Source organism: Aricia agestis, chromosome 1 (assembly GCF_905147365.1).
Source record: "Aricia agestis chromosome 1, ilAriAges1.1, whole genome shotgun sequence".
NCBI classification, from domain to species: Eukaryota; Metazoa; Arthropoda; class Insecta; order Lepidoptera; family Lycaenidae; genus Aricia; species Aricia agestis.
This window is the reverse complement of record NC_056406.1, coordinates 2,831,609-2,855,893: the sequence shown is the minus strand read 5'-3', so window position 1 is coordinate 2,855,893 and position 24,285 is coordinate 2,831,609. Positions and strand designations below refer to the sequence as shown.

The 24,285-nt window shown below is 36.5% G+C and overlaps 3 protein-coding genes and 1 long non-coding RNA gene across 6 annotated transcripts in view; 2 read left to right on the top strand and 2 right to left on the bottom strand.

The window, feature by feature from the left end:
* The window catches only part of LOC121725930 (snake venom 5'-nucleotidase), a 196,135-nt gene that overhangs the window by 56,594 nt on the left and 115,256 nt on the right, over window positions 1-24,285 (bottom strand). For all 3 annotated transcript variants that reach the window (XM_042113140.1, XM_042113132.1, XM_042113123.1), the window contains 4 exons: window positions 20,129-20,308; window positions 18,983-19,107; window positions 17,122-17,220; window positions 15,990-16,086 (listed from right to left, as the gene is read on the bottom strand). In XM_042113140.1, coding sequence (XP_041969074.1) covers window positions 15,990-16,086; window positions 17,122-17,220; window positions 18,983-19,107; window positions 20,129-20,308 — 501 coding nt within the window. The remainder of the gene's footprint in view (window positions 1-15,989; window positions 16,087-17,121; window positions 17,221-18,982; window positions 19,108-20,128; window positions 20,309-24,285) is intronic.
* LOC121725975 lies at window positions 1,643-6,992 on the bottom strand. Its single transcript, XM_042113189.1, has 3 exons — window positions 6,856-6,992; window positions 5,013-5,325; window positions 1,643-2,481 (listed from the first exon to the last, which is right to left on the bottom strand). Exons 1-3 carry the CDS (start codon window positions 6,882-6,884, stop codon window positions 1,699-1,701), a joined length of 1,125 nt encoding a protein of 374 aa, XP_041969123.1. The 5' UTR covers window positions 6,885-6,992; the 3' UTR covers window positions 1,643-1,698.
* On the top strand, window positions 10,576-21,250 carry LOC121726031. Its single transcript, XR_006035478.1, has 3 exons — window positions 10,576-10,656; window positions 20,771-20,772; window positions 21,237-21,250. It is a non-coding gene; the product is annotated as an uncharacterized LOC121726031 (long non-coding RNA).
* LOC121726003 lies at window positions 11,685-12,369 on the top strand. The gene is made up of 2 exons (XM_042113221.1): window positions 11,685-11,803; window positions 11,954-12,369. The coding sequence occupies exons 1-2, from the start codon at window positions 11,738-11,740 to the stop codon at window positions 12,260-12,262; spliced, it is 375 nt and encodes a 124-aa protein (XP_041969155.1). The 5' UTR covers window positions 11,685-11,737; the 3' UTR covers window positions 12,263-12,369.

Sequence of the window (24,285 nt, the reverse complement as noted above, 5' to 3'; positions counted from 1 at the left end):
GCAGCCGTGTCATATATTTTTTAACGTGTGGCGTATGACACGGGAGCCGTGTCATTTAGAAAACGATTGTATCCCTCAAATTACACTTTAGAAGGTTATAAGGGGCTGTCATCCTTTTTTAAGCTGTATTAATTGCGGATGATACGGCAGCCGTGTCACATATATTTTTTAACGTGTGGGTGGCGTATGTCACGAGAGCCGTGCCATCCATACTTATATTATAAATGCGAAAGTATGTCTGTCTGTCTGTCTGTTACCTCTTTACGCCAAAACCGCTCAACCGTTTTTGCTGAAATTTGCCATGGAGATACCTACTTTGAGTACATCATTTGACTTAATTAATCTGAGACTGTCGGCTATCGCAGGAATTATGTCTAATCAAGAATAAAGTCAAAATTTTGACAGTAGAATATCCATAGAAGAGCGTTGATATTTTAAGCTTATAATTTTATTTATTTATTTTAAGGTCGAATTTCGACCATATTGGGCGATCTTAGAGTATTGAGAAATTGGATGTTTTCCATGCATGCATGCATGCAATGCATAGATAACCACTACTTTCGTAGTGGTTATCTATGCATAAAGCTTTGTGGTCGTGTAGATAACTAAAAAAAATAAAACACAGCAAATTTATTATTTTTTAACAAAAAATTAAACCTGACCTCCAAGGTAAAAACGATATTCTTAATATGATTTAAAAAGTATGAAATAATTATTATTCTTCATTAGTGCCTTTTTCAAAATTCGACTAAATGAAGAATAAGAATTATTTCATACTTTTTAGATGAATTATATTTAGAATATCGTTTTTACCTTGGAAGTCGGGTTCAATTTTTTTTTAAATAATAATAAATTTCAATGATCACCACATAGCAATTTCGTTCAGTAGAAAAATGCCATTAGAGGCAGCACTTTAATTTTAATTAGAAACAACTTTAAATTTAAGGAATTTAAAGATATTGTGAGTCTCTCGACTGAACGGATAATGGAAGTGGCCTGCATAGAGCTGAGCCATATAATGTTTGTAAGCGTATACAGACCTCCATTTTGGGTTATACTATTCTTTTGAACAAGCTGTGGAACAAATTTGGTCAAAAATATGTGCATCTAACAAAAGGCTTATTATATGTATTGATTTTAACGTTATTTTATTGGAATCAAACTCCACTACTGCTAGATTCACATCTTTATATTTCAATAAGCACAAGCTAGATTTGCTGCTGATCAGATTTTATCAGGGTTAGCTCCCGAACTGGTGGTAGTGACCATATAGACTTTCTGAAAATATTTATGGTAATATTTATAAATAAAACATTTTGTTTTGATTTTATATATCAACTAAGTATCTAATTTTTTTTTCAGATCAACGATTCTTGGAAACGTATTGCAGATACAATGGGTATACCATTGCATGAAATAAAGAAGAAAAAAGAGAGCTTGATGGCAACCTTTCGGATTAATTTGAAAAAAAATTAGATTCGTTAAAGTCAGGAGCTGGAGAAGAAGATGCCTTTAAACCAATTTGGCAGTTCTATGATGCGATGGAAGTATTTTTAAGGGATGTATATGAATGCAAAAGCATCTGCAATAGTGAAGAAAATGTAAGTAAAACAAAAAATAGTTTCTTATGGGTAATGTTTATTCATAAAACATGAAGTCAATTTAAACATAATAGATGCGTTTTAACTTTAAAGCAACTTATGCCTGACTGTTATTTCGTCTTTCGAAAATATGATTCATAAAGTTAACCCTTGTTTCTAGCGCATTTTCTGTACTTCTACGAGGTACACCGTTCAGTGGAGTAATACCTGTCCCTCTATCGGTAGATCTCCAGGATCCTCCTCGAACTAACTCGCCATTAACATAACTGTCTGCTGTGCCATCAGGGGTGTACAAATTCCGAGAAGTATTGCTCCTTCTTAAGAAATTGTGTAACAATATACATGTCATTGTAATTTTAGCAGCTTTAACTTCGTCCAGCGGAATACAGGTTTTAAAAATCCTAAACTTGCTAGACAGTATTCCAAAGGCATTCTCTACGACAACACGAGAGCGAGACAGTTCTTGATTGAATACTCGTTCTGGAGTATCCACTGCATGATGTCCAGGGAATGGCTTCATGATATTTGTAGCCAGCGCAAATGCCGAATCTGCTAAAAATACATAGGGCAAGTTTGTGTTTCTTTTAGGAGGTGGTAAATTGATAGCATTTGTTTCAATTTTTTGTCGTAAAATACTTTGATTATATACTCCTCCATCACTTATACGTCCAGGGCAACCTATATCTACAAACATAAAACAGTAGTCACTATCAACTAACGCTAATAGCACAATACTGAAATGCCCTTTGTAATTAAAGTATTCGGAGCCAGTGAATGGTGGTGGTAGAATCATGATATGTTTTCCGTCTAAAGCACCAACGCAATTGGGGAATCGGAAGCCTCCTGATTTAGATAACCACTCGTCCTCGGAAGTTGGAATCTGAAAAAAAAATACACAACTGTAATTGATGAAGTTTTCACGGCTCTTTCAACTTAGCATAAATATTATTTTATTTCAGACCGAAGGCGGGGAGGAAGATTTACGTACTGATGAACTTGAAGTTGGGGGAAGTAGCAGTACAACCGAAGTGTACAATAGCGATACAGGAAACAGCGCCATACAATCTCCTTTGCAGAATAGAAACCCTGCAACCGCTTCTAAAGCGCAGAAACGTCGAGCACAAAATCCACTTGAGTTACAGGAAGCCAGCAAGCACATGAACATTGCTTTCAGTACACTAAATAACGTGTTACAAAGTAAGAAGCATCAAGAGGACAAAGAAAATGATGACGCTGGTTTGTTTGGTCTTCTTCTAGCAAAACAGCTGAGGGATTTCCCTAAAGAAGAAAGAGACGAATTAATGTACGAAATCCATGGATTGATCATAAACAAACGTCGTCACAGAAGGGACCGAGTGCTGCAGCCCGCTGTTTCTTCTCCGATTTTCAGTCGTAGTTCATCGGCACACGGTTCTTATTACTCGAATGATTCGCTGCCACGAAACATCTCTCCGAGCTCACACATTATACAACAGCCTTCTTTGTACTCTGAATCTGATACATCTTCGCAAATAATAATTAATCGTCCTTCATCAAAACGCAGTTCCCATATTAGACCAACAACGCAAGAAATATTGCCTCAGAGACAATATTATGTACCCAAAGTTCATATAATATCGCAAGAAACAGTCCAAGCAGGATCAAGTAATATCTTGCTTGACGCATTCGAAAGAGCGGGCATGGAACAAGAATGAAGATTATTATTTTTAACAAAAAATTAAAACCGACTTCCAAGTAAAAACAATAACATTACTTACTTGTTATTAAATGAACTAAAAATAATTAAATAATTCTTACTCTTTAGTAGTGCCTCTTTCAGAATTTGCCGAAACCTCAACTATATCTGCATACAATCTTAATAATTTTGAAGTCGGTACCAGTCCCAAAATATTTTGTCATGGAATTCACGATTCTGAGCTGGTACCGACTCAAAATAATGAAGATTGTATGCAGAAATAGTTGAGGTTTCGGAAAATTCTGAAAGAGGGACTACTAAAGAGTAAGAATTATTTAATTATTTTTAGTTCATTTAATAAAAAGTAATGTTATTGTTTTTACTTAGAAGTCGGTTTTAATTTTTTCTGAAAGAGGCACTACTAAAGAGTAAGAATTATTTAATTATTTTTAGTTCATGTAATAACAAATAATGTTATTGTTTTTAATTGGAAGTCGGTTTTAATTTTTTGTTAAAAATAATAATTTCACTCTTTTAGATAGCTATAAATGGTGTAACAAAAATAAGTGATAATACTTTAGGGTATGTACGTGTTCCTTGTAGAGAGTTCACTGTGAAAGTAGCAGCGCTGATAGACCAATTTTTTTCACTTTTGTATGGGGAAACTCGTGACGCTCGGGGCCTTGCCCATACAAACGTGAAAAAAATTTTTTTCGTCTTTCAGAGCTGCTACTTTCACAGTGAAATCTCTACAAGGAACACGTACACACCCTAAAGTATTATCACTTATTTTATTACACACTGTATAAGGCTTTCTGTAAAGACTTAAGTGTTCTGCTTTGGATCCAGGATACACCTTCATAATAGATAAACAAATTCAAGCATAACGCACACAGTCATGTGACATTAGTGACCCTGATGTGTTAGTGATGATGATGATGAATGTAATTTGCATAGTAGCATATGCTTTCAGTTATTAAAACAGCGCCTCAACCCCCAAACTTGTATAATAAACTCCTCAAATTTTAAATGTTTCCATTTAAAATTTGAGGAGTTTATTCGATTACATAAGGATCCTGTTACCAAATTTCTACCATGGTACGCCAAGTACCAATATTATAATATTACAATATTTTAAAATAACAAAAGGATATTAACAAAATCACTCATCAAACTACAGTGTATTGTTTAAAGACATATTCTGTCTCAACCTAAAAGAAAATAAAAAATAAATAGAAAATAAATACAACACTAGACGAGTAAGAGAGCAAAGACTGAAAAAACCAAAAATATTATATAACTATTATGGAAGAGGACGAATAAATACATAGTTCCTAAAATATTTAATAATTTAGATGTGTTAAGAATTGAATAAAAGTTGTCACCACCATTAAGAAAAAGTTAAAGACTGTAACTAATTACTTAATAATATAAGTTAAGTTTATTATGAGTAGTATAATTTAGTGTTAGAATATTAGTTAAAACATACTATTTTATATTTTTATTTTCTTGTTCTGTAACTTAAAGTTTAGAAGATAATTTTATTTGCGTATAGTTTATTAAGTATTTTAGCATATTGTAAACTTTATTGATGAGTGCATCTCGCCGTCAAAGAATTAGTTTGGCGAGATTTAATATGTAACAATAATATGTAGATTTTTATAAATAAATATATTTAAAAAAAATTATAATAAAGAGTAATTATTTTGTATTGAAATTAAAATAGTTTTATTTACCTTTACGAAACCCTTCAAAACAATATTGAGAGCTGAACATACTTCTTGAATAATTTTAGATATAACTTGACTTGATATTTTAAAAGTATGGTGCAAGCTCTTGTAACAGTCACCAGTAGCTAAATATCTTAATGTCACAGCCAGTCGTATTTTCACAGGAATCGCATCCCTCCAATTTGTATCTTGTTTGACAACGAAAGGAGATATTTTTTGTAGCAGGTATTCAAAATCGCTATATGACATCCGAACAAAGTTATCAAACTCTCCCGATGGCTCTGCCAGCAGTTCTGCTAGTTGTTTATCCATGCTACTCCTGCAATAAATAAAAAATAGATTCGCGGAGGTAAGCCACAAGGGTTTAAAATGTATTAGGTATACATTTTAACCTGCGCAGGGTAATTTTTGATTTACTGACCTGCTGTATTTACTCAGATAATAATATCAATTTTGTCTACAAATAAACTATATTCATCATACCTAGCACTATAATTTATTATTATATTAAGGGCATGTTTCACCACTTTCTGATAAGTGCCGAATAGGCTATCCACCACTGAACTAAGTTAACTTGACAGTTAATTGACAAAGTATGGAGAATCTATCAAAAAAGTTGTGAATAGCCTATTTGAATAGCATTTATCAGAAAGTGGTGAAACAGGCCCTTAACCAATTCAGTGCGGATGACACGGCAGCCGTGTCACATATTTTTTTAACGTTAAGTAATATATGACACGACTGCCTTGTCATATATTTTTAACGAGTTGCGTATGACACGGGAGCCGTGTCTGAAAATGCTGTGAATTAAAAAAAAATGTGGGGGCTGTCATCCTTTTCTAAGCTGCATTCATTGAGGATGATACGGCAGCCGTGTCATAATATATATTTTTTAGCGGGTGGCATATGACACGAGAGCCGTGCCATCCATACTAATAATATAAATGTACTCTTCCCACGCGATAAACGAGTTTTGGCGCAATGAAGTTACAAAAGTTTTGCAACATCTATGGCGACATATACAACTTCTGCGTATGACACGGCTAACGTGTCACAAGAAAATTGTATGCCGCCACTACTAAAAGTTTTAAAAATTGTGCGTCGTAATGAATCGGATAATAAATATAATCATATTATTATAATATTATTATCTATAGACTACTTTATAATATTATAAAGCGGAAGAGTTTGTTTGTTTGTTTAAACGCGCTAAACTCAGGAACTGCTGGTCCGATTTGAAAAATTATTTCGTTGTTAGATAGCTCATTTATCGAGGAAGGCTATAAAATATTATCACTCTAAATCGAAAGAAGCGAAGAAACGGAGGAAAATGTGGAAAAAACCAGGAAAATTATTTAAAGGCGCTTATCTCGCGAACTACTGGATGAATTTTTATGTTATTTAGCACAGATGTAGAGTAGACCACGTGAAGGGACGTAGGCTATTTTTAAGGGGAAAAATGTACGGTTTCCGTAAAATTTCTAATTTATGCGGGCGAAGCCGCGCGAAACGTCTGGTTTTTATTATTATAATATTTTTGTCTGTAAAATGTTACTATTTCTGGTGATCAGTTACATGTAGTTTTGTCTACTCTGTATACTTACCTATTATTCTTAGTATATTTCTAGGAATCAAAATTTCTATAATTTTTTTAATTAAAAATCCATAATATGGGATTTTTATTTACACAACATACGAAAACAAATGCTTTTAAATATTTACTTAATACAATAAACTAATACAATAAACACTAAAGTTAAACTACAGAAAAAAACTAAAATTACTAGTACAATAAAAATAATAAATAAACAAAGTAGTACAAAAATATTATTATTCAAAATTATTTTACCTTGTTCTGTTTCGATGTATTGTTAACATCCACCACCTTCTTTTTTTCCATTTCTTTTTAATCACTTTTTTCTTGTACACATTTGTAAGGTAATTATAAGCTGTGAATAAATATACAGCTGCAGCTGTTAGCGACTCAACATCCATTTTGAATCCATCCGCACATTGGCGCGATCCAAAGCATACTGAACGACCTTCCTATGTGTGGATTACTCACAAACGTCGTTGCAAGCGCACTGCCAACGCGTCTGCAGACGCGTTGGCCAACGCGTTCGCCTATATCAAGAGCCGCCATTAGACTCCCTGTTTATTACTACCCGAGGAATCGATAAACCTGCTTCGAGAGCAGTAGTAGCTGGTTGGGTACGAACCGCACTAGTGGCTTTAGGGATAATTTTTTCCCCTGGGAGTATAAAGTCCGCGGTTGCTTCATCAAGAAAGGAGAATGATGTTCTCTTGACGAGATTCTGAGACAGGGTAACTGGAGATCTGATAAAAATGTTTTTAAATTTTATTTTAAAGAAATAATAAAACAATCTTCTACTTGTCAACCTGTAAAAGATTTAATTAATACTAGTTTCAAGCCTGGATAATTTTGTTTATATGTAATAATTACTTAATATCTTTCCTACACTTTACTTTTATTCCTATATACAATTTACTTAGTAATTCACAGTACGCTTTCCCCTTGCGTCGTCAGAAACTAAAAACCTCTCACATGGTCAAGCCAACGGCACATACCATGAAATAGACAACGTTTTCCCCACAAAGGGAAGAAAACGATATATTTCATGTCTTGCCTAGGCTTGACCAGAATAAGCTCTTGACGACTTTACTGAGAGGTACTGGCGACGCGACCCGTCCCGCGCGGGGTGTGACGGGAGAGCTCAGGTGCTCTCCCGTCACACCCCGCGCGGGACGGGGAAGCGCAGCGGCCGCGACTAGACAGACGCAGAAGGGTATTTACAGGCATGGATCTATAGCTTTCCAAGGACTAGAATGAAGGTGTAATCTCACATGGTCAAGCCTAGGCAAGACATGAAATATATCGTCTTTTTCCCTTTGTGGGGAAAACGTTGGCTATTTGAACTTAAAGGCAGTAAGTAAATATTATTTCCTTACTTTTTAAAGTTGTTTGGCGGGGGTTTTTTTAATTTCTTAATTTAATGGATAATGTAAAGTATGTAAGAAAAAATGTAAGCACATTTGAAACGAAAAGCGAAAACTACTGTAGAAACACTGACAATAATAAGCACAAGCTGGTTGTACCGGTGGTCAGGCTTAATAAAGTAAGTAAATCTTTATATGCCTCTTTATAAAAACCCAGAAATTTAAAATTGGAAAAGAAACTAAATAATGTTTTTTTTTACATTTTGGGTGCCAAAGCCTGATATTGTGTGATGATTTTGGGAATAGTGGCACATCTTCAGAGTAGGATGACTGCCTGCTAGCCTATTTTTACATATACAAAATAATTTGTAATTTACAAACTAATTTTATATGGATTAGAACACGTACACATTGTAGGAACAAGAACACATTGTATGAAATGATTTAAAAATATATAAAAAATGGTTTTAGAAAAGCTGGGATTCATCCATTTAATGCAGACGTAATACCTGTAAACATTTACGATCCAGATATGTTGAAAAGATACCAACAAAAGATGTCTGATTTGCAAAGATACAGAAATCTACAGACACTGAAAGAAATTTGCCTAGAGAAGTTGAATAACTTGTTTATTATATATGCGAAAGGGTTTCTTAATAAAAATAATTATCTCAGCCTCCGAACTCCAACCCTCGAAATACTAGAACCAAATTTTACAGCTAACCAGCCTAAACCTAGACAAACGCATGAATAAACAGCGACAGTATAAAAACCACGAAGAGAATCGTCGAAAAAGAAAAAAAACGGGGAAATTTAAATATTTTACAAACGATTTACTAAATTCAAAAAACACTCTTACAATATTACTCACCAGTATCTTGAACAACAACGGTGTATTAAAAAATTTGATGTTAACACAGTCGTGATACATATAGATTTTTCAGAAAATTACGCTACCAAACTAAATAAAGAGATTCAAGCTGTGCACTTTGGTGCATCCCGTAATCAAATCACTCTGCATACTGGTTTAATACACATAATAGTAAGGAGCGAGATCCAGTTCCATTCTGCTATATCTCCGCGAATAATTACCATGGTCCAGAAGCTATCTGAGAACACTTGACTCTAAAATAGGAGACAAATGATCTCAGATAGCTTTATTATATAAAAACTGATTTTCCTAATGTCAATGCAGTACACTAGGTTGCCCAACTAATCAGTATAGAGTATAGATAGAAAAATTATTTTTATTTTTTGCCGATTACACAAAAAGGTATGGGTTCAAAGCCACCTGAAACTTTTTCGAAGCATCCAACGGCTTAGGAAACTGCCGATGGAATAGGCGGAACCCCTAAAAGACAGTTGGATTCTTTAGTCGCTTAAGGATCAGATATCACAGATGCAGAAACGGCTTACGAATTATTGATAAAATCTAGAATTAAAATAAAATTATTGTATATCCTTGAAAATGCCATTCATTTAGAAAAAAAAAAATAGTTTAATACCTGTATCCGGCACGTATTTAAAGAATATTTTTTTAGTTTAGATTAAATATGTGCCAAGTGGCAAATTCCCCACTGCCGGTAATATTCCCAATATTGCCATTGCCAGCAAATTTCTATTTAGCCGGAAAAATAGGCAATGTTGCCGATCCATTTATACATAGCTTTATTATATAATAATTCAGATTATTTTGTCAATAAACTTTGAATTTATTAAGAAAAAAACTATGTGAAACATTAAACTTTTTAATCGGGACTTAACGCGACTTATTTAAGTAGTAATGCTACTACGAGTACAGCCGTGTTGTAACGGCCGAAACGTCGAGAAAAAGTATGTACTCGTAGTAGCATTACTACTTAAATAAGTCGCGTTAAGTCCCGATTAAAAAGTTTAATTATAATGCAACGCGAAAGTTTAAAATGTTATGTGAAACATGTTTATCCCAGTACATTGTAAAAACTATTAAAAAAAACCCGAATAGCTATGTCCACACTATGCACTTTTGTCTTCAATTTTCGTCATCTTCATTCATTCAACTTTCGTTTTGGCGCATTCAATAATTGAATGCGTCAACGAACGCAACGCCAACATTGTCATTTTTGTTTTTTGGATACGGTCAGAGGGCATGCCTCACGTTCGCTGTTGACTACGCTATAACGCATGCCCTTGAGGAACAGAAAAAGATACAGTGTGGATAAAGCTTATGTACATTATTCAATTCAACTTCATCGACTACGACGGTAATTGAAACTTCCGTTTAAAAAGTACCCAACATTCTTACCCGTCGTCCGCAGAACTTCCGTGTTGTTTTAGCCAATAATAAAGAAAAGTTTATAAGTCAATACTGTGACGCAATTTATCAAACAAAAATGCTACTAAAGCTCGTCACTTGACTAAGTGCAACAAATGGCCCCTTATAATAAAAAAATACTTTGACAAGGTTAGGTCGAAGAGCTATGTGGAGAATATTGAGAATGTAGAACCAATATCGGCAAATAATACTGACATAACCCCTATCATCGACAACGAAAGCACTTTTTGATTACCTATTTCTTTTTAGTAAGTAGATATCAATTTAGAGTAAGTACACTTTTATTTTAATCAAAATGTCCACTTCGGGCAATCCTGCCAACGCGTTGCCGGCAATATTCCCACCTTCGGAAATATTGCTGGCATCAGCAAAACCGTAGTTTACATTAACGTCAGTAAAAAAAAAAAAACTGTATAATGTACTGTACCTACATTATGCAGTTTTTTAAAATGACTGTGCCGAAGGTACCTGGTTCATTCAGTAATCGCGATAATTCACACATATATTGAAAAAGTGGAAAGAAAAGAAAACAGTGTTGTCGAAATCAGGATGATTTTGTGTAAAGTTATTTTATTACTAGAGGAAAGAAATATAAATAATTTTTGTCCTCTAAGAGTAAGAACAATTTTAAAGAAGTTACATGATGAATAAAATAATACGGATTTTTTTTTAACTAAAATTAAAGATTTTTATAATGAAATCAATGACTATCTAAAAATGTGGAACTTATCTAAATTTGAGGATCCTAAAGTTATTTCCAGGTGTTTTCCAGGACAATTCCTAGTCTGTCGCAGGCGACATGAAAATTTTGATGAAAGCTGTGTTGTTGAACGAGTGAAACCTGCTTCGTAAGTTACGATATGGATCAATCAATGAATTGAAGCAACCATGCGTCAAGACCAAAACCTGCGAGTTTAACAAACTTATCTCCATCCCGAGATGGCTGAATAGTAGCCAGTCGGCAGCCGCATATTTATGCAGGACTCTACACCTTACCATAAGGCTAAAAGAATAATATTTTTTTAAAAGAAAACAATTTTACCTTATAAGACACCAAAATTTGATTTTTTTTTCATGTGAGTATAATAATTTGGCCACCGATGGTACATTAATTTACAATGTTTCAGGTTCTTACAAGACTGTGAGGACTCTCACATCTTGTAGAAAGCGGCTAATTAAAAAAATGAAAGATTTGACACCAACCTATGAAATGATTTATAATGAATGTAAAAAAGCTAAAAACCTTGCTGACTTCCATTGCAGAGCTAAGAGAGTTTGAAATTTAGTAAAGAGAAGTCTTTTGAAAAGCTTACACAACATATGAATCCATATGCGAAACAAATCATGAAGATGCAAATTAACTTGTGCACAAAAAGAATATCTATCAAGAAACAGAGTCCAGTGCTACAAATTTTTGCATAAAATATTTATATTGCAATCGAGATCGACATTGAACAAAATGGTCTCAAAATTAGAGATCCAAACTGGAATCTGTTCACAGGTCTTCAATTTATTGAAAAAAGAGGTTAGTTAATTGAAAAAATATGGTTGTTCACTAGTCAATAAAAATGTTATTAGCTTAACAATTAACTTGCATGCAATAGAAAACTATGTAATGTAATTATTGTTCTTAATAACTTAACCACATTTCTAACATTGTTCATATTTTTTTCAGGTGGCAGAATGGAACGATAAAAAGAAGTGGTGCTCCATAATATTCGATGAAATGTCTTTAATAGATACTGCCTTGACTTATGATAAAAACAAAGATGAAATAAAGGGATTTGTGGAGCTACAAGAAAGAAAAAACAATTTTGCTGACCATGCACTTGTATTTATGGTTAGAGGAGTTAGAGGAATTTATAAGTGGCAACAACCAATTGCATTTTATTACTGTAGTGTGAAGTTGCATATTAGTTCCGAAGTTCAATTAAAACAAATACTCAAAGAAGTAGTTGCAGCTGTAGAAGGGTGTGGCCTATAGCCAGTTGCTTTGATTTGCGACCAAGGAGTGCAGCATTCAAAGCAGCTTTAAAAAGCTTCTATGAAGATACTAGACGCCAACAAATACTTTCATATCTGCGAAGAAAGAAGCGAAGAATGTAAAAACATCGAAGATACGATGGGAAAAACTACAACAGCTATTCGATGACAACGGTTTTTCCAGAATAACCAGTCTATTGCGAAATCTTATTTCTATAAGGTTGGAAAGTTGTAACTCAATGACGCCCTACGTGACCCAAATTATCGACACAGCTCAGAAATTAAGTGGCACGGGTTTTGAAATTAATGACCAGTGGACGGGTTCATTGATACTAGCAGGATTGCCGGAGCGGTTTTCACCGATGATCATGGCCATAGAACATTCAGGCATAAGCATAACGGCTGATTCAATCAAAAGCAAATTATAAGACATGGAGTCTACAACGGAGGAACATGGAGAAGTTAGCAGCGCATTCAAACTATCCAACGACACCCCGCACGTTGGAGTGGACGCGAAAAAAAATCATCCCCGCTTGATGTGTACGGGAGGTACTATAAAAAAAATATATATTTTTGAGATTTTATATAACATTTTATCGGCATCATTAATATTATGTGCATTCATGCCGAATTACAGCTTTTTAGGTCCTATAGTCTCTGAGAAAAACCGTGGACAGACAGATGGACAGACACACGGATGGACAGATGGACAGACCGAAACTATAAGGGTTCCTTGTTGACTACGGAACCCTAAAAATTATCATGTCATAATATAACGTGATGTTATCGCATGAAATGTACAAGCGCTTATGTCACTTTTAACGTGTCTTTACTCAAAAAGTACAACGAATCTTGACAAGCGCCCTATTGGTCATTAATGTACACGGGTACACCTCCAAAAAAATATACAATCAATTCTTGTTGAGCCATAGGGCTCAAGGTACCAGAGCCCATACATTTTTGCCCATCATCATTTAACATTTTATTGGATAGATTAAATGTTCCACAAGATTTAATGTAAATCGGACAATCAATTTAAAAAAATTAAAGTGTCATAATTAATAATGTAGCAATATTCTAATTGTATGGTGGTAGAATAAAACTATTTTTATAAAAAAAAAGTCATAAAATCCTTGAAAATACCCCTAAACATTTCTGAACCCCAAAAAAATCCCATCTCACTTATTTACCCCCAAAATCTGCGGGGAAACCCCTTAACTTGGTAACACTGTGATTGGGGTGGGAATACAATTGATAGAATATCATACACACGTTTCTGTTTCACTTTGTCAAACTGTGTAATATCCATAGCTGGGCATTAACTCGTTTATCCGTTAATCGTTAATTAACGAAGTTAACATTTTGATTAACGGATTAACTTTTAAGTTAACTTTTACAAATATTAACGGACTTGTTACCTTCCGTTAATCGTTAATCCAATGCCTACTATTTACCGCACGGCACCGCGGCGCGGCGCGAAAACTGGTTCAGACAGTTAGCATGAAACGACAAGTGCCCGGCGGGCGGGCAGCGCGGCGCCGCGGCACGGCAGCAGCGAAACAAAAACAATACGTGGGATAATATATAAATATAATACGTGGGAGAGCCATGCTTCGGCACGAATGGGCCGGCTCGACCGGAGGGAAACTAGATACATTTTCAGGCGCATGCGAGTGAGAAGAGATTTGTTTCATTTTATCATTTCATTACTCAGCGCCGGTGCTTATAGAGAGAGTGATTTGTTTATTGTTATTATAAATCATTTGCATGTTGATAAAGAAGAGTGCAGTATAATTTAGTTAAGTAGATACAATAATTATAGAAGTATTTTGTTTTGTCCCTAACATTAACAAAACAAAATACTACCACTATATCTAACAATGTTACAACATAAACAAATATTAACACAAATATCAATATCCTGAACCCCCAACTTATCCAATAAATAATAATGCTTATTAGAGCATAAGCTCTTTGTAAGTAAATCAGCTGGCATCTCAGTTGATGGTAAGTATTTAACATATACAATATTATTATCATTAACACACTCTACAAAAATTATAACACTTATCAATGTGTTTGGTTCTCTTATGGAAAATAGGATTCTCCGTTAATTTTAAAGCACTTTGATTATCATTATATAAATCAATAGTTTATTTCTTATTTGTAATTTCAAACAGTAAGTTCCTCAAATAGTGAGCTTCTTTACACGCTTCCGTTGATGCCATGTATTCTGCTTAACTTCGTGACAAAGCCACAGTTCTTTGTTGTTTTGTCTCCCAAGATATTACCATAGCTGGGCACCGTTAATCAAATAGTTAACTTCGTTAATCGTTAATCCGTTAAAAAAAATGTAAGCTTCGTTAAACGTTAAAGCGTTACATTTCGGACGATTTAACGCAAGTTAACGTTAATCGTTAATCCGTTAATATGTGTCATATGGCCTTTTTCTAACTTATATCATTGCGTTAGTCCTTAGTGTACATACAAAACCTGTTGTTTAGCCCGGCTGCACATTGTCCGAAATTTCTGATACGAAACAGTTGAACGTCCGCGCTGTCTCTTACATTTTGTACTGAGCCGAGTGAGCTCGAAATCGCCGGAAGGATATTTCGGATAGTGTGCGGGGTGGCGGTCCGGCAAAATTCAACTGTTTCTGCTCAGAAATCGGACAATGTGCGGCCGGGCTAAAGCCTTCGCTGCAAATACTTATGTTTATATTCAGTTTCATAATATTAATTCATGAAGCCCTAAGCGGCCGCATCCGACCGCGATAACAATAGATAAGCTATTGTGTCTCGTTATTCCACGATCGATGGGTTAAATTAAAAACCCGCTGCCGTCATCATGACGTCACCGACTGAAATTCAAATAACATGCCACTTTTTGACCAAGGCTATAGGTTTCATTTTGCTCTTTGACACAACAAAGCAGCGGCGGCGTAAGTCGTTATACCAATGTCGGTAAAAATAATCTATAGCATAGGTCAGAGGGCTTCCCAAACTTATTTGTACTGTGACGCCATTGTGACTTCGCCATTTCTTTACGACGCCCCTTAACCCAGCCCCCAAAAATACTTTCTAATTTTAAACCTATATAGGTTATGATATAAAAAACACTATATTTTGGATATTTATATTTTTAGTAGAAAATAATGACCAAATCAAAACATAAGCATAAAAATTAAAAGAGATATTTATGAAAGATATTAAAGCCAGCCTTATGTGAAGGATGCGCTTGCTTATCTGAGAATAGCTTCTGAAACCGGGGATTCAGACGTTTACGTGGGAGAGCCATGCTTCGGCACGAATGGGCCGGCTCGACCGGAGAAATACCACGTTCTCACAGAAAACCGGCGTCAAACAGCGCTTGCGCTGTGTTTCGCCGAGTGAGTGAGTTTACCGGAGGCCCAATCCCCTACCCTATTCCCTTCCCTACCCTCCCCTATTCCCTTCCCATCCCTACCCTCCCCAATTACCCTATTCCCTCTTAAGAGGCCGGCAACGCACCTGTAGCTCTTCTGATGCTGCGAGTGTCCATGGGCGACGGAAGTTGCTTTCCATCAGGTGACCCGTTTGCTCGTTTGCCCCCTTATCTCATTAAAAAAAAAAAAGACTGCCCGGAAATCCCGGGATGATTGATTGACATAATGCGCGCGGCGCTCACTCGATTTGATCGTGTTGACATGTTAGGGTACGTTGGGAAAAGTGGGTTAAAGTAAGACTTACCTCCGGCTTGTCGAGCACTATAATCCGGTTCTCCACTTTTGGGGCCAGCTCGCAAGCACTTTGCTCGAGGTCGTCTAGGGAGGCACGTCGAGTCAACCTGTAACATTGTCAAAAAAAGTCTTGAAAATAGAGAAATACCCTGTTTAGCTTGACCTTGACATAAAGCGGTCAAATTGTGTTCGTGCTAAATCACACGAACGACTTCAAAATGTGGTACTTATAAGTAGTCCTATTTATCTTCGATACAAACAAGTACAAACAGTAAATTTTAAAACTAAAAATCGCCACTTCATTATGGGTATATCCAGTGTCACTGTTACAGTGAACGCGAATCTAACGACGTCTTAAACTAATGGTGCACTTATACGGGCAACTCAAATTGCTCAACTCCAGTCAATTCTCGTCAACTTTGACGTCACGACTACATCAAGCTATTTGCGGCAACAAGCAGCAATATTACGCAATACAATATTGAGTGATGCATCGAATATTTGAGCGATATGAAATAAATTGCTCCAATATGGCTCCACTAATTGCTCCAGATCGCTCTATTCGTGTCGCCGAGCAATTATTGCCGTTATTATTGCCCGTGTAAGCGCTTCTTTAGCACATCACACCGTTGCTACAGCGCCAAATTATTATACAAACATTAGATGACACCCGCAACTCCACTGCGCCAAAAGTCATTTATCGCACGGGAATCGTAGGTTTTTTTTCAAAATAAAAGGTATCCTATGTCCTTTCCCGGGTGTCAAAGTATCTCCATACAAAATTTCAGTAAAACCGGTTCAGCGGTTTAGACGTAGAGAGGCGACAGACAGATACACTTTCGAATTTATGATATCAGTATGGATGTACAAGGTTTAGGGTGTGTACGTGCTCCTTTTAGAGAGTTCACTGTGAAAGTAGATGCGCTGAAATACCAATTTTTTTCACGTATTTCCTCAGCGTAACGACGACATACAAAAGTGAAAAATACTCTTTCAGCGCTGCTACTTTCACAGTGACCTCTCTACAAGAAACACGTACACACCCTAAAGCATGATCACTTAGTTTTGTTACACCCTGTATGAACTAAAATCATATCCCTGAGTGCATACTTGGATCCAAAAGTATATTATTATTATTTTACCTGTGGTGCGGTGGATCGTGCGAAACAGATGTGTTCGCGCGGCGCAGCGGAGGCGGACCGTCCAGCTCTCCGCAGTCCAACGACTTGACTAGACTGTGCCTGAAGCAGAAAGAGATAAGTTGATTCAGAGATAAGGTGGACCGACATAGTTTGGTGACGTTATGTCAAGACCCAGCCGACAAATAACTACTAATACTGAATCGACAAAACTATACGACGTAGGCCTTTAAGGCGAGGCTAAACCCTAATTTGTTATTCCGTGACTCCCGGTTTACCTAGTTCCAAAAGAATAACGAAGTGTTAAAAAATATGAGATATAAAGCACAATATTCAAAATACCTTAAACCATAAACATTTTAATAAAACGTAACACTTTGGCTGTAATTAATTTACAAACTTACCTCCGAAAAAACTCTATTTCATCGAAATATAAGTATTAACTAGGATAATTGTACATTTTATTTGAATAAATTGTTAGTAAATCTATATTAAAAATTCTTTAACCGAACAATTTTGTTTCTTAATATTTATTTCCAAAGATATTTAAAAAAACATGAAAAATAGAGAAGATCCGCCCGAGTAACTACAGTTTTATGCTAAGCTAAAATGAATCTTATTGCGATGCGTATACGCTTTGTCTTTGGTTGTGTGCAAGGTTATCGTTTTTGATTGAGATTAATCCCCGCCTTAAATCAATTTCTTCGATGGTACTTTTTACCTGGAAGTTATCAATACACAATCGGTGGTTCAAACAAATCACCGCAGTGAAGATACTAAAATGAATTATCACTTAATAACAAAACTAAGTGATAATACTTTAGGCGGTATATTTGTTTCTAACATAGAGTCCACTGTCATCGTAGCAGCGCTGAAAGACCATTTATTTTCATTTTTGTATGGGCAAGCGCCCCAGAGTCACGAGTTTCCCCATAAAAAAGTAAAAAAAATTGGTCTTTCACCGCTTCTACTTTCAGAGTGTACTCTCTACAAGGAACATATACACATCCCAAAGTATTATCTATCTTCTATATCTTCTTCTTCTTCTACAGGGTGTAACAAAAACAAGTGATAATACTTTAGGGTGTGTACGTGTTCCCTGTAGAGATTTCACTGTGAAAGTAGCAGCGATGAAAGACCAAAATTTTTTTTCACTTTTGTATGGGCAAGGGCCCGAGCGTCACGAGAATCCCGATACAAAAGTGAAAAAATTTTTTGGTCTTTCAGCGCTGCTACTTTCACAGTGAACTCTCTACAGGGAACACGTACACACCCTAAATTATTATCACTTGTTTTTGTTACACCCTGTATATATAAAACTCAAAGGTGACTGACTGATTGACATAGTGATCTATCAACGCACAGCCCAAACTACTGGACGGATCGGGCTGAAATTTGGCATGCAGGTAGATGTTATGACGTAGGCATCCGCTAAGAAAGGATTTTGATAAATTCCAACCCCAAGGGGTTCAAATAGGGGATGAAAGTTTTTATATAATAATACTTCTTAACGCGAGCGAAGCCGCGGGCAAAAGCTCGTTATCTATATATATAAAACTCAAAGGTGATTGACTGACATGGTGATCTATCAACGCACAGCCCAAACCACTTGACGGATCAGGCTAAAATTTGGCAAGCAGGTAGATGTTATGACGTAGGCATCCGCTAAGAAAGTATTTTGATCAATTCTACCCTCAAGGGGTTAAAATAGGGGATGAAAGTTTGTATATAATAATAGTTGTTAACGCGAGCGAAGCCGCGGGCAAAAGCTCGTATTATTATATTATTATTAATTTTCTTATACCTTAAAGGTCAAAATCATTGCCCTTCTTTTTGCTTCGACGTAGAAAAAAAAACTCCATACCTGCGACTGAGCGTGACGAGCGACTGGCGGTGCTTGCTGGGTCGCGCGCGGCCGGTGCGCACCGCGATCGCCGCGAAGTGGTTCTGTATAGCGGTGCCCACTTCGGGACACATATCCTCCGGCACCTAGAACATTCGTTCCAGTGAACTGAGGTATCGAAATTTTCAACCGACTCCCAAAAATCCAGGAGGTTTGATGTTCGGATGAAGATTATTTCATATTTTGTTTCGAGTGATACTTTGTAGTTTGTACTATCAGAGAAGTTGATTCATAGATGGTGGACCTACGTAATTTGGTCGCGGTCTATCACGAATTACATTGAACTGATATAATCCGACTAACGGCCGTACCCAATATTCAATCTATCTCTGGTTTGACATACAACCGATAGCAGCTAACATTGAATTGACATAAAATATATGTCTCTAATGTCTAATGTGAGCTATTCTTATCTCTAGTAGGGCGAAACCAGAGATAGATCAAATATTGGGAACGGCCGTTACTGTTGCATCTTGCAGTAGGTCTCTCAATCGCCTATGAATCAACTTCTCTGATAGTAGGTAACATAACAGAATAATTTCTAGTTTCTTTTATTCCGTCGAAAAGGTCTTGATTACTTTACCCCCAAAATCGTTTTGAACACTAACAATTCCACTACGTTTTCAATTTAACAGTTTCATAATTATCTTGTAGTACGAACACCTCTACAAATTAGTGGTAATTCTCGTCATGCACGCCGCATTGTTCCAACAATACTAGTCTTTTCAACCATTAATTCTTTCAGCCAAATTTAGGGTCTGTTTCACCACTTCCTGACAAGTGCCGGATAGGCTATCCACAACTTATATGACAGATTCTCCATACTCCATCTGTCAGATAAGTTGTGGATAGCCTATCCGGGTCACATCAGGAGGTGGTGACACAGGTCCGAATGCTGGCTTTTCCCGGCGCGTAATATCACGAGCCGCGCCGCGCCAGCTCGAGCCAGGCACCGTGTGAAGGTAGTAGATCGAGGTGGCGCGGGCTGGCTCAAGCAGGCGCGTCCGATTCGATTGTAGTCGACCTAACTTCAAAGGCGCGGCGGGGCGTGGCTGATATTACGCGCCGTGAGAAGCCAGTATAAGAGACGTGAAAAGTCGAACTTACCAGTAGCTTGCACCCCGGCAGCATGGTGTAGCCGTCGTTGCCGGCGTGCAGGTACCGCTTGACGGCGAGCCGGTAAGTCTGCGTGCGCGACAGGTACTCGTCGCCGATCTTCACGACGCGCTCGTCGATGCGCCGCCCCACCGGCGCCGTCGGGTCGAAAGCGAACGATACGCCCGCCACCTGCGAAATCCATAATAATAATACCTACGGACACTTCACACCATGTCAGTCCGGCCCCGTGGTAAGTGGGGGTCAGATGTTGGACAGTGAACTTGAAAATATCTTACGAATGTGACGTTGCCAATTCGTGCCATAAACGCGAATAAATTTGTTTCTCGACTCAATATTTCATGCCCAGTCGACGCCCGACGGTGCGCTCCCGCCGTAAACAGTCGCGAAGGGAGACTATAATTGTTTTGCATACGAAAAACTTGAAAATTACGTAAGTACAATTTCACCAAGGACACAGAGAACATAAATGTTAATATAGCTGCTACCACCGGAATAGTATCTTCAGGTACCTATAGGCTATAGGTTATTCACAGTTCCATGAATTTTTTTCGGCGATAAACATTCCTGTGTTTTCTGGAAAATATCATGTTAAACTTCAAGATCAAGTTTATGAAAAGTGGGAAAAGGAAGCAGTTGCATCCATGGAAGCTGCAGCTGAACGGGAAAGAATGCTGCCATCAACGAAGGTCGGGTTAAAAATGGTGTGCCTTTAGTTGATGTATACGTGGATGGATGTTGGTGCCAAAGGTCTTACGGTTCCAATTTCAAAGCTTTATCGGGTGTAGCCGTGATTATTGGTAAAAGGTTTGGGCAGGTACTATATTTAGGGGTAAAAAATAAATATTGTACGGTTTGTGCACGAGCGGAAAAAAAAATTTTGCTCCTAAAGAACATCAGTGTTATAAAAACTATACAGGAACTTCGAGCTCTTGCTTATGCAAGAGTAATAGCTGACAGAGATGCCTCTACCTATAGCAAAATCGTTAATGCAGATCCATATAAAAGCGTTGGTATTTCCGTCGAAAAAATTGAATACCGGAATCATATCTTTCGTAATTTTTGTAAAAAGTTACGAGCTATTGCCAAAGAAACTAAGTATGACTTAAAATATAGAAAAACTTTAAAATACTCAAGAATAATGAGTATGCGGAAAGCGATAGTAAATTTTATAATTCATAATCACAATAAAAGTGACATGCGCACAACTATTTTATATAATGACATTCTAAATTCAGTGGCACACGCATACGGAGACCACAAATTATGTCAAAATTATAACTGCCAAAAGGATCACAATGAAAATAATGAAATGGGTTCAATTCAAATCACTACCTTCCCTTCTCTTCCGCATAAACGCTATTGCTGCTACAACTGCAGCAAAATCTAGGAGTCTTTTAGAAAATGTTGACACGAATACTGTAGAAAGGATGAACAGTGTTATCGCTAAATTAGTTGGTGGTAAAAGAATAAATTTCTCTCAACGTAGAGGCTACCAAGCACAATGTTCTGCAGCAGTAGTATCCTTCAATAATGAATCAGCAATATCTTCCGTTCGAAAATCCTTTTTGGGTAAAAGCCCTAAAGGAAAAATAAAGGAATATGAAAAAATAAAATCATTGAAAAGAAAATTTAGCAGAGAGCACCCGGTAAAAAAATTAAGAAATTCAAGCTAATAATACCGTACAGCAAGATTATGGACAACGCAGTTCTGCTCCTGATATGGACAAAGAACATATTGAAAAAGCAAAGGAGAACTTTATTAATAATTTGAAAACACTAGACAGATATGCTGTTGAAAAGTCCACAATCTTACAGAGAGATTCAAGTGAATGGCTGGAAATAAACTGAAAAACAAGCGCTGCAGCAGATGCAAAAACAAAAAGGTATATCGATTCAGCCTTGCGGGCTCTTTATTGATGAAGAGTATCCATACGAGAAAATTTTGTTCTGATAATTTTTCATTGAAAAGGCTAATATTCCAGCTGGAATTTCATGTTTTTTTTCCCTTTTGGTTTTCAATATAAACACTGTGGACTTGTTTGTGTGGTCGGCCGACCAAAGTGTATCAAAATTCAAGAGTACTTCAGCTACGCTCCGGAGCGGACCACGTGCTTGAGAAGACAAGCATCCTGCCCCTACAAGCTCCAACGGGCTTGCTGCTACTGAACTGATTTGCATTCCACGAGCATGGCGTGGATCCAATATTTCTGGTGGCTATCTGTTGTCATCATTAATAACGAGCAAAAAACGTTAAGAAAATCACGTTTGTTGTATGGGAGCTCCCCTTAAATATTTTTATTTTGATTTTAGTATTTTTTAATATAGCGGCAACAGAAATACATAATCTGTGAAAATTTCAACTCTCTAGCTATTACCATTCTTGAGTTAGAGCCTGGAGACAGACGGACTGACATCGAAGTCTCAATAATAGGGTCCCGTTTTTACCCTTTGGGTACGGAACCCTAAAAAGAAAGTAATATGGATACGTTTAATGACAAAATACTGCAGTCTTATAAAGCTCTAAAACACACAAAGCTAAGCAAGAATTTTCAAGAAATCTACAAGTAAATGTAAAAAATACATTGAAAGACAAAGGGTGTTTAGGAAAACTATCAAATATTTTAGACGAAGACTAAGCGAGCAGAAGAGTTCAAAAGTAAAGAAAATACGAGAGGATATAAAAAGTTTCTAGATGAAGATGAGAATAGTTGTGTGCTGCTGGGAAGAAAGAGACAGTAAGTAAGGCTGGAGTAATTAAACAGAGGCGCTGTTTGCCGAACTCCTTATATCACTTGCACAGATTTTTTTTAACAAAAGTTAATTGTAAAGTAAGTTTCACAACTTTTAGCAGATTAAGGCCGTTTTGGATTCTTTTTTATCACAAAAATCTAAGGAGACATGCCTTACAGACAGCGTTGCATAAAAACGATATTATTCCTCACAAAAACTCCACTGACGTGCTGATAGACATTTGCTGTAATCATTTTAGTTCTCAATGTTTGCTGAGGATATGCAAAGATTGCGAAGCAAAAAATATAGCAAACTATCAAGAATTTAATAATTCTGTTAATTAATTAATTAATAATAAATTAATATTCCTTATTGGGTTTGGGTTTCAAAACGAGAACAAATTGTGCAAAATGGACAAGAAAAGATTATCAGAGTTGTGAAAAAAGAGAAAAGCATCACAAGGCCAAGAGATGCAATTCTGACTTTTGAAAAAATAAAGCTAGAGAACTTTTCAAAACATTGTGGAAGAGTGACAGCTCAACATAACGCTACAAGGACATTGAAAGACAATTTGCAACCTGATAAAGCTATCGAACATGTTGACTTCTCAGAAAACTACGAATGTCAGTATGCAAAAGAGATTCAGGCAGTACATTTTGGAGGAAGTCGAAAGCAAGTGACTTTACATACAAGCTTATTGTATTTCTTCGACCTCAACTGTACCAGAACAACACAATGTTTTGCTACATTCAGTCAGAGTTCAAGACATGATGCTGCTGCGGTGTGGGCTCATATGGTGCCTGTAATTGAATATCTTCAATAAAAGGTACCCCAAATTACGACTCTTCACTTCGTATCTGATTCTGCCACAAGCCAATATAGAAATTACATGACAATATTTGTCATTGCCGCCTTAAAATGGCAATATCTCAGATTAGTCTCTTTGACTTGGAGCTATACTGAGTCCGGCCATGGAAAGGGACACCCGACGGTGTGGGAGGAACTTTAAATCGAACTGCTGATACCATTGTTTCCCGTTGTCACGATATTCTCGATTTTTAATACTTTTGTTGAAGAACTAAAATCTATTACGAATAACATAGTAATCGAAATGGTTTCTGATTACTATATTATGGAAAAAGACTTACTGTTACCTTCTGATCTCCCTTCTTTCAAAGGGACCCAACAAGTTCACCAAATTATTTGGAATAAGAGCGATAAGCATCAGGTGATAACGCGCAACCTAAGTTGTGTTGAAAAGTCTTGCATTATTGAACCTCGAAACTGTAGTCACGTCAAATATCTCGGCTCGTATGTTCTTAGATCAGAAATACTGACAAACCTATACATAATACAACATTGACTCGGCCTACGAGATTGAAAATGAAAATTTATCAAATATTCCTTCCATCAAA

Bases quoted from the DNA above. Each gene is read 5' to 3' on its own strand.
- LOC121725975 (XM_042113189.1), bottom strand. From the start codon at position 6,884: ATGTTAACAATACATCGAAACAGAACAAG. The intron at 5,326-6,855 runs GTAAAATAATTT...TATTTATTGCAG, and splicing joins ATACATCGAAACAGAACAAG to GAGTAGCATGGATAAACAAC. The intron at 2,482-5,012 runs GTAAATAAAACT...TTTTTTTTTCAG, and splicing joins TTTTGAAGGGTTTCGTAAAG to ATTCCAACTTCCGAGGACGA.
- LOC121726003 (XM_042113221.1), top strand. From the start codon at position 11,738: ATGGTCTCAAAATTAGAGATCCAAACTGGAATCTGTTCACAGGTCTTC. The intron at 11,804-11,953 runs GTTAGTTAATTG...TATTTTTTTCAG, and splicing joins TCAATTTATTGAAAAAAGAG to GTGGCAGAATGGAACGATAA.